Source organism: Leptinotarsa decemlineata, unplaced genomic scaffold (genome assembly GCF_025532065.1).
Source record: "Leptinotarsa decemlineata unplaced genomic scaffold, Ldec_3_MD MMD2_tig00026328_RagTag_RagTag, whole genome shotgun sequence".
NCBI lineage: Eukaryota > Metazoa > Arthropoda > Insecta > Coleoptera > Chrysomelidae > Leptinotarsa > Leptinotarsa decemlineata.
Genome location: NW_027412688.1, coordinates 34,442,198 through 34,453,026, shown reverse-complemented (window position 1 = coordinate 34,453,026; position 10,829 = coordinate 34,442,198). Strand labels below are relative to the sequence as shown.

Below are 10,829 nucleotides of genomic sequence, written 5' to 3'. Positions count from 1 at the left end.
CGATCTCTATTGGAATATATACAATACAATTATGATTTATAACTCCTGTCACCAACTTGTCGACACCTATCGAACAATGACAGCTACTTTACTTGAATTCTGTTATGTAATGTTCTGTAATGTGGAGAAGATCAATCGATATTAATGTTGCTCGAGAAGAAATGAAATATAATTATATTTCGAGATTTCATTTCGAAATATTCATTTTCTAGTACAAATGTATATCTCCTTCATACAGTCTCCAGACAAGGTTTGATCCCTGTTAGAATGTGGGTACATGGTATGTTTCTTTCCCACTTGAGGCTTTGTTCACGAAATGGAGCTGTTATTAATTAACAATTTTTCTCTCAGACGAAGGTTGTATACAAGCAGTTGCAGCTGCGTTGAAATTATTCGATTCCCAGGCATTTTGCTGTTTCGGTTGGATCCTTCCTGCACCTCGAAACCGGTCTGAAGGTGAACTACTCTAATGATATCAGCATAGTTCTGCTGCTGGATGGATGAAAAATATCTGCGATAATAACCTGGCCGAGATATCTTGCATGAATATAATATATAATATAATTCAATATCCAGACTGGTATTAGCCGGAGAAGTAGTTGTTTTCCGGTAGGCATTCACTGGAATAAAATTCCACTAAACATCGGCCAACTCCATCAAATATCTCATAATTTAATGAAATTCTCACCCTGAAAAGTCATGTTTTTATGGCCCTGAATATTCAATCATACTTTACACAAACCAAGTAGAAATAACTTCACCTGAAGCACTTTGTTATCATGCCACTGACATTTTTTGTAAGAACGAAATTTTCATATTGTTCACTTGTTATAAAAACTATTTTCCCAACAGGACGACTGATATGATTTATTTCATCTACGTAACAAGAGCATTTCATTTAGTTCACATTTTATTCATTCACAATATTTATAATAAGAATGGATGATTCATTTATTGTTCTTTATTATAACATTCAAAAATCAACTCGGTAGTAATAAAGTATACGCTAGCTAGTAATAAGAAAAGCCAATAATCCATTATAGAAGTCTTTTTTCAACTAAAATCTAAATCTACACTCACATGTTCTATCTTTATCTTTTTACAAATATCAATCCTTCAAAGATTGCCATTCCTATGAAGCTAGTGCATAGCTAAATACTTTGAGCATAGTCCCTAAAGTCAAAATGACTTCCTGAAAATTATTAATGGCACAATAATGAAAAGACGAAAACTCTGTTTTTTTATTCGTGATAAATATTACTGGAGTTTTATCCCAACTCCAAACCGGTATTTTAACACCTCGACACGTGATTCGATGACCATGTGATCACCTTCAAGAGGAAGTTTAATCTTGCTCCAAAAGGAAGTGTAATCTTCCCCTTGAAGATGAACACTTGGTGATCAAAACACGTGTTGAGGTGTTAAAATGAAGTTTTGGTATTGCATGACTTTTTATGGGGTGAATAAAATATTTCTTCAACAACAGAATCACAAAAATTGAATCATTTTATAGTAATGAACGTAAATGGTCTAAGTCTAGATCAACTATTTTCTCAAAATAGGAAACTGTTGGTAACAAAGTAATGGAATTAGTTCTCTCAAGTAAATTCTGGAATATCGATTATTCATTCAACTCATTACTTTCGACACTATGCCCAATATCTCACCAACTTTTATATTCCTAAATATCACACATTAATCTCATAACCATGAATCTTTCTATCGAATCATGAATACCAGTCGAGTAGAAGATTTCCCATAGCAAACATTTACTTTTATCAAGTAATACTACCCTTACAGGTAGTTTTTTTTCCTAATAACTTTCTCAATATATTTTTTCGAAAATATCGGTATTTGTGATTTTCTCTACTTCCATCATGTTCATTGATTTGTTTTGTTCAAGGGGTGTCATACCGATCTTCCATTAGAACCTGGGAGAGAAGGATTACCGCAATATATATATATATATATATATATATATATATATATATATATAATATATGATATATATATGTATATATATATATATATATATATATATATATATATATATATATATATATATATATATAGCATGGAATAATGTATTTCGGAGTTTTGACGCACCCAGTAATCAAATAAATAATCTGGTCTTATTATTTGGAGAAAAAAAGAAACATTTTTGAGATAATGTCTTGGAAAGCTAATTTTTTAACCTTGTTCTTGTGGAAAATGATATTTTCAATATAAATTCTGAACTGCTTGATGGATTCCCATATACAAACCTATATTTCTGAACAGGAATCTGTTCATGTAGAGTAATAGAGAACGTTTTTTTGAAAAAACATAACTTTGATATGCCGCATTGCAATACCCTGTATGTATGTGAGCGGCACAATGTGAATTCCCACACTTTTTTTCATTTCAAATCGTGATTCTCACATTTATTCTCTGGGTGTCAAATTTTGTTTGCCTGCGAGTAACCGAGTAGCTTAGCACATTGCAATTCCACCTCAAACAGCTTGTCATAAAACAAGGCGACTTGTGACATACTTTTTGATATCGAATCAAATTCAAACTTGATATCACATCATTGTTTTCATTTACAACATATGAAATGTACTCTTTCTTGCATTTTTCAAGATATTACTGATAGAAATCTATCAAAAATGCATCATTTATAACAGAGGAATTCGTACTCCACCACATGGAGCAGATCATACCTTACAATATATCAAATGTACTCTACTTTCCTCATCTTTGAAGATATCAGTGATATAAATCTATCAAAAATGCATCATTTCAAGAATTTTGAGAATTCGTACTTCACTACATGGAGCGAATTATATCTTCGGAGACGACACCTTCATTAAGATAGGTATCTCAGTGGAATATTCCCCAAATATTGTTTTCCCGTGAACCATAGTCAACAATCACACCAAATATATAATCTGTTTGAATGAATCTTTTACATTAGATCTGTATGTACTATGGATAATCTTCAAGCGACTGATTGTACAACTATACAATGATATCTTACTTGAATAATGTACAACTGAAGATAAACTTGGGCCCATATGTGCTGCTTGGGGTACATTCATAAGTATATGGGGACCATAACACTGTCTATACACAATAGACCAGGACTGACATGGAATTTCAAAATTTCATTATTCTTATTTTTATGCTGAAGAAAAGTATATTCGTCAGTTCCCAGAAATTCGATGTGGCTTGTTTCTTTCAACAATGTTGAAGTTTTGTCACTACTTTGCGAAACGATCTTCATTACAGAAGTTCTAGAACAAGTGTTTATACTTTTCTCAAGAGTGTACTGCGCAATTTTGGTTTCATCTTTTACAGTTATCAAGGAATTCAGAATTTTGTTTCAAATTCCATACCGAATCCTAGTCCACTTTGCAAATATAGATATTTTTAGTATCATACACAACATTTCAACATTTTATTTATAGATATTTACAATAGACCGTTTCGACAGAAAAACTAATGCAGTCACTCTGGAAGCGTGGAAAGCTTGAACAATGTGCATAAGGACAAAACATTCAATGAGATCTTTCCGCAGAATTTGGCTGAGTTGTTTTTCTTTCGAAACAGGTGAAAAATGGGGATAATATCAGTTTCAACTGAGTAACTAGCCATGAAGTAGACTAATGAAATACATATATACAATAATATAGAATCAAGTCAATAGAGGATATAACCTTAAGAATCAAACTCATCAATAAAAATAGAAGACGGAACAAAAAATTGAAAAGGGTCTTGGGATCTCCATTATCAGTCAATCACAGTAAATATAATACACAAATACGGAAATTATGAAATGTTCAGACAATTCACAACATTTACTGTAAAGATGAAGTTTTATTCAATTTACAAGGATGCCGAGATAATAACATGGTACAGGTGAGATAGTGGATCATCCTATATAAATTATGTAAGCAAATTCATGAAGTATTGTCAAAAACACGTAACAAATGTTTTTCATAAGAAAAGTATACGTTCAAGGATGGCAAAGAAATATACGATAATCCCTCGAATATTTAATAAAACTAGTCGGATATCGCTTTGAGATAAATCAGAGAAAAATTATAAAAAACTGAAAGAAAGAGAGAATCTATATTTTAGCCCAATACTGCTACTGCATCAATCAATAATTAATGTAATACAAAATTGATTCGGACCGCCAGTATCAAGAAACATTCGAGATGGAAAGAAGATAGTAAATCGATATGATGTTTATAAATTTTCTCTCTACCTTCTACCTTCTTTTTTATCTCTATTCAAATATAAAATTTCGATACTTTTTCTAAATTTTTGCTAATCAACTAAAGGCTGGGTTTATTTATAAACAGTTTCTATAAATCTGAAGCTATACATTTAAATTTATTGTGATGTCCAATATGCAAAGATAATAGTGCTTATTTCTATCTTACAAAAAGCACTGGGCTCGATTTGTGTTTCTTTTGATCATTTCTAGAAACAAAAACTAAAATTATTCAACCACTTTTTTCTAAGAGCTATAATCCTATTGTCAGAATATTCCCTAGCAATCTATATCCATTTTGATCTACCTACCAAAAATTTTGTTGGAATCTACTCAATGTTTTTTGAAACATTTCAGGTATATTGAATAGTTTCAGAATCATTGATCTACTTCCTAGGAATATGCCATAGTTAGGGTTGTAATTGCCTCTGTATGTAATATACAAGCTATCTCAAGGATGCAAATGATCTAAATTTTTTATTGAAGTTAAAATTGAGAATTCTTCTACGAGAATGGTTTGTGTAGAGTCATCTAGTTCACTTTCACTTTTTTTGTAGATGAGTAGATCAAAACGAGAATGAAAAAGATTGAAACTGATAGTTTTTCCTCACAGTAAACTTGGCCGAGTTTGGAAAATCATTTTACGCATATTTTTAGTTAAAAAATATCTTCATCAATCTTCCTCAATCTAATGCCTTCTAAACAAATATGTATGTAGTTATTGAAGGAACAATGTACATATCCCTGTTGATCTAGTCCTAATGAAGGCAATTCAAATTATCTAGTCATAATCAGATTAAGTGATAGATTTTCGAAAATATGAAACTTTCTAGTTCTAGTAGTCTACGAATGTAAAGTGTTTCAATACTTGACACTCTAGATATTGTGTCATGCTTTGATATTGCAGTGAATCCTCAAGTAATGTATATGAATCACTTTACATTTCAGTAGAAAAACTAGAAAAAATATAGTAATGAATTATATGTGAATTGAACTTAGATAAAGCCTTGATAATGTTTTTTTTTTCATACTTTCGAAAGAATTTCATAAACAACAACAAGTGTCAATAGCAATAGACAAATGGATACATGAATGAACACCAACGAAGTCATTTTCCAAACGACGCCAAGGGTTTCATGCTGGGGTACATAATAAGGTGAGTTATTCTGAAACAGAAAGCATGAGTACAATATACGCATCACACAATGAGGAAATATTTTCATCGAATAACGGATCATATACAGCAAGTATGAGATACTGTTTTCTGAAATGTATTTTGTAGCGTTTTATCTGTTCCATTGTTTTTCACATGTTTTTAAAAATGCAACTGAATTATGTGACGCTCGGACCTGTCGATTTTTATTTCTAGTCGATTTCTCTTTCCAATGATTCATTGTAGTAGTTTTCCAGAAAGAAACTGAAAAAATCTTTCAATACTAATTTGTCAATCTATCAATACTATTTGTTCAGTGTGAAGCTAGCCCAATTTCAATTAAGGAATTTTGGTTTATCTGCAATTTATTATTTTCCACTCCGGAATTGTATACTTGTAAAATTAATATGTGCACTAATACTACAGCACATTTGTTTACTGACCAGAATGCGGATAACCATTTCAAATAAAAATACTTAATTGGACTCGTTACCAAATTTGGAGAAACTGAATCGGTGGCAAATCGAAATGGAAACTGAGGAAATTGTTTGTTGGGCCACATCAGTATCGATCCACTGCTGGGTATCTACAGTTTCTGGCAAGTGGATTACGTGAATTCCAAAAATTCTGAAATCAGATGATTTGAAATCCCATGAATTCCAGCCTAATAAAATTCATTTTGAGCACTAATTGAATGAAGATGACTTCGATAGACGTTTATCATTTTGAGAGGTTATGAGTGAAGGCATAACAATAACCGAAACTGGTTGTTCACCATTTGTTTGTCATAATCCTCATACACTCAATTCATAGGCCAAAATTTATGGCGACTGAGTTGTTGGCATTTTTTTCTACAAGAGAATCTTTCAGAAGAAATTTACTCACAATCAGTACAAAACACTGTCTATTTTTGAACATAATGACCGCTACAATGAAAATGTAGGAAAAAATTAGGAAGATAATGTTTTCAATTGATGAATCCTCAGCCAATAAAATTTTATTCAGACTTTGTTTTGTGTGTTTCCATGCTACAACCGACCCGAACTACAAGTTGTTCTATAGGGTGTTCTATTTGAAAAAAATCGGAAAAAAATTGTTGTGGATTATGATTTCCCAGTATCAACAAATGTTTTTGGTCGAGTTATCAGTTGATGTAAAATCTCAAAACTACATAACAAAACAGATCTCTGAATGTTCATCGAAAATGGGAATGGTTGAAAAGATTAGATTTTTCATTTAATTTCCAGAATGAATTCTTGATCACTCGGTATATATTCATATATTCGGTCGGTTACCGGTCGGTTCGACGTGGGTGCTTTGTTCACTCACTCAAATCGACCGCCGTGTTGGTCAGTGGTTCAAGCTCCAGGATGAACGATCGATTTTCACTTGCTATCGTCCAACCCGTGTTAGGAATCACACGTTGAAAGGTAAGACTTCGTTAGTCCTTAGCTCGCACAAGTTTCGACTTCTGAGGGTTGTCGTTAACCATCGATAGCTGGTTAACGGGAAAAACAACAACATATCTTGCACGTCTAATTTGAGGTATTCAAATAGAGACCTAAATTACGCGGCTGATATTTTCTCCAGCAATTCACAGTACTTCATAAAACAGTAATTATAAACAATCTATGAAAATCTTATTCCACAATTTTTGTACACATGACAAGATCTCGTTAATTCTTAGCTCGCACAAGTTTCGACTTCTGAGGGTTTTCGTTTGTAGGGGTGCAACAGCTGTTTAACGAAAAAACAGATTCACAGAGTTTTTTTAAACAGATTCGCATATTACTTGAAAGAATCTTTCTGACAGAATCCAATGATGGAAAGCAATATAAGGAATTGTGCATTGAACAATATTTCATAAATGCTCAGTGCATTACAATCTAAAACTCCTGTATTCATCTTATATTTTATTTACGCTTTATATTCCAAAATAGTCAGTGCTTTGATAGCTACAACTCTTTTACGATACTTCTTTGATAACTTCACCTAGTATCGAAAAAGTTTCTGGTCGTTTTCAAAATCGTCAAAATCTTCATTTTTGATACACTTACATGCTCACATGAAAGAACAGTTCCTTGAGTTCTGATTGAAAATACTATGGACCACTCGGTATACAATCATAAAATTTTACATTACTCAAAAGTATTTTTCTGACAGAATCTGAAAATTTAAAAGCAATATAAGTAATATTTCGAAAAAAAATAATTGTATACCGAAGAGTATTCCAAAAATGCCCAGTGTTTTCATAGCTGAAATCCTTTTACGATTTTTTATTCGATAACTTCACCCAATACTGAAAAAACTTTTTGGTCAAGTTATCAGTTGATGAAAAATTCTTCATTTGCAAAATATCTAAGAAAACAGATTATTGTGTTCTGATTGGAAATGGTAGACAGCCTACAATTCACTGTTGCACAGATCATTCTCATTATATACCTTTGTCTGCTAACAATCTAGCTAGGGAAATTAAAATAATTACACATATAGGCCATAATAATGGTTTCAACGCAGATACAATCCAGAAGTTAGTCAGAAAACAAAGCCGTAAATTCACTTACAGATTAATATACCCCCAGATCAAACAATCAGAAATCAACTCTAACATATTTTGGTAAAAGAACAAAGATAATTGCGGGTTTCTTCGGAAAAAACAATGTGGAAGTGGCATTCAGACCACATGCCAGGTTATCTAATAATATTAACAGTGTTTTTCTACACCCGTACTCTAACAATACACTTATATGACCATAATCCGTTTCATAATTATATCCATTATGATACAGATTTTTCATAACGATACAGATTATCAACCAATAGAAACCCATAAATTTTCAATCAAGAACCCTGTTCTTTTGTTTGTCCTAGATTCTAACCTTATTGCTTTATTTGTCAAAATCAGTTTTCATATTACCTACCTATATTATCAAAATGTCTGAAAACAGCGATATAGAAGGAATACCATCGACTCCAATATTTTTAAAAGATCCGATTCATTACAGTTGTTATATTCAATATAAATATAATTAGAATCTTTATAATTTTCATATATCCATGATAATACCATTAAGTTTGTGTTTTATTAAAAAAATATGAGTTAATTACTGTAAATGTGTTCAATACAAATATAATATTTATAGTTTTTCATTATTTATCGGGTTTAGAAAAAATAGCGTATGCAACTCTCATGTAATGGTTATTAATACACTCGCGTATACCATACAAAACTCGCCTTCGGCTCGTTTCGTATCCCGGTTAATGCTCGTGTCTTAATAACTATCATTACATGATCGTTGCATAATATACTATTATGTGGGACAATGTGGTCGAAATTTCCAAAAACGGTATGCTGAACATGAAAGGTCCTTCAGACCAGTTAAAAATGATTCGACGTTTTCAAAGCATTCATTGAGATCAAACCATAAGTTTCCGGATCTAAACGATACCTATGGAAATTTTGCACTATGCCAATATGGATTGCAAACTCAATTATGAGTGATCCTTGGAAATTCATAAGCATAAACATTACGGATGCAACCTGTTAATTGATCAAATCGATTTAGTTAACTCATCGGTTCTCAAATAAGCCTACCCCCATTGTTCCAGGTAAAGAAAATTAGGGTACTCAATCAAGGTAAGTACCTCTGTTATTACCTACAGTGGTGATACATAAAGCCTAATGTAATCAATCATTTTTAGTTTAATGTAAGTTTGAATATGCCCACATAGAACGAAACTGAAGTAACGTTAGTTATAAATAAAAGGGATAAAAAACATAGCAAGTGTAATTTCTCATTTTTCATGATGATTTCCTACCACGTAGTAACGGCTACATCCATCAATTCATTATAAATAATTTTCAAAACAAATTGTACAACTGTACAAAATTGCCCAGTTCGTTGAGAGCTAAATCTCTTCTACGAATTATTTTTTGATCACCTCTTACGGAAGCTGAATTTGACACACAATGTGCGAGTATATCCACATTGATTATTCATTGATACCATCTTGACTTAATAGTGAAAACTGGGGACACTGATTCTTACTTATTTAGTCTGATTTAGATAACGAATAATTGTTCGTCTACCAAACCTATATAAAAATAGAAATAACAGTACAAACTGAAAAGTTTTATTATTCCACGACTTATTTTGTTTGATTGTTCAAAAGTCCTGAATATATATTCAGTAATTAGTACTTAAGCTTCCATTGAAACTTTGTTTTCTCAACTGCTACCAACCTTACCTTACCTTATTCATTATGGTGTATCAGCGTTGTTGTCGAATTTCCTTTTTAGTCTTTCTTTTCTTCCTCGGGGTCTTTCAACGTGTGCCATTGTGCGATCGGCCTACGGGGTGAAGCCAACATGTCTGACCAATGACGCAATTCCGTACCACTAGCGTTACACCCTAAAACGACTCTCCCGATGGGTTCTGATGTTCCAATTCTGTCGTAATCCACTACTGTTATGACTAAGTTCACTTTCTGGAAATAATGGTGTTTATTCAGAATTGCTTCTTAGAAATATGAAACAATAGAAATGAAGAAATCATAGCAGCTCTTCATTGTTTGTGAGATTGAGTATAGATGAGAATTGAATGGGATTTGATACAGGGCAATAGAAAATGAAAAGTATGTTCACAAAAATTTCACAATTACAATAATTAACATTTGAATCCACAGGTTTGAGCAAAAAAATTATTTACTGGGGATATCATGATTGCATTATCATCTGTCGGGTATCTAGTCACGATACAGAATAATATTACCTATACTCCAATATGCACGTTTTTGTATGTCTTTGAGCTCTCTCGGCAATTCGGACTCCTCAATCATTGCAAATCACCGCCCTTCCGTGGGTCTTCTCAATTTTGGGAACAAAAAAAGCCACAAGGGGCCAAATCTGGTGAATACAGTGGCTGGGGCATTATTAGCCAAAAACTAACGAACAACCAAAGACGAGTAAGTAGATGCATTATCGTAATGTGAAAGCCATGAAGTATTTTTCCACAATGCCGGACATTGCTTCTCGCAAGCAGCGCATAACTTCGAGATAATAATACCCCTTATCGACAGTACGACCATATGGTGAGACCTACTGATGCACTACTCCACGGCAATCAAAGAAAACAGTGAGCAAAGCCTTGACATATGATCGAACTGAGCGTGCTTTTTTGGTCTTGGCTCTGCTGGGATCTTCCATTGGGACGATTGGACTTTGGTTTCGATATCATTACCATATACCCATGATTCGTCATCAGTTATTATCCTCTTGAGCAAATCGTGTTGACGCCATTCAACAATTTATGAGCGATGCTTATGCGACGGTTTTTTGTATCAAAATTCAGCAATTTTGGAAAGAAATTTGCTACTACACGCTTCATGCCCAAAATTTCCGAAAAAATGACATGA

General features: G+C 32.7%; 1 protein-coding gene across 4 annotated transcripts in view; it reads right to left on the bottom strand.

Annotated features, from left to right (window-relative positions):
- Positions 1-2,048: 2,048 nt before the first annotated feature.
- The window catches only part of Syt1 (Synaptotagmin 1), a 118,376-nt gene continuing 109,595 nt past the window's right edge, over positions 2,049-10,829 (bottom strand). For all 4 annotated transcript variants that reach the window (XM_023161911.2, XM_023161910.2, XM_023161912.2 and 1 more), the window contains exons 10-11: positions 9,668-9,902; positions 2,049-5,427 (exon numbers count right to left, since the gene is read on the bottom strand). In XM_023161911.2, the coding sequence (XP_023017679.1) occupies positions 9,711-9,902 (192 nt within the window). In that variant the 3' untranslated portion in view covers positions 2,049-5,427; positions 9,668-9,710. The remainder of the gene's footprint in view (positions 5,428-9,667; positions 9,903-10,829) is intronic.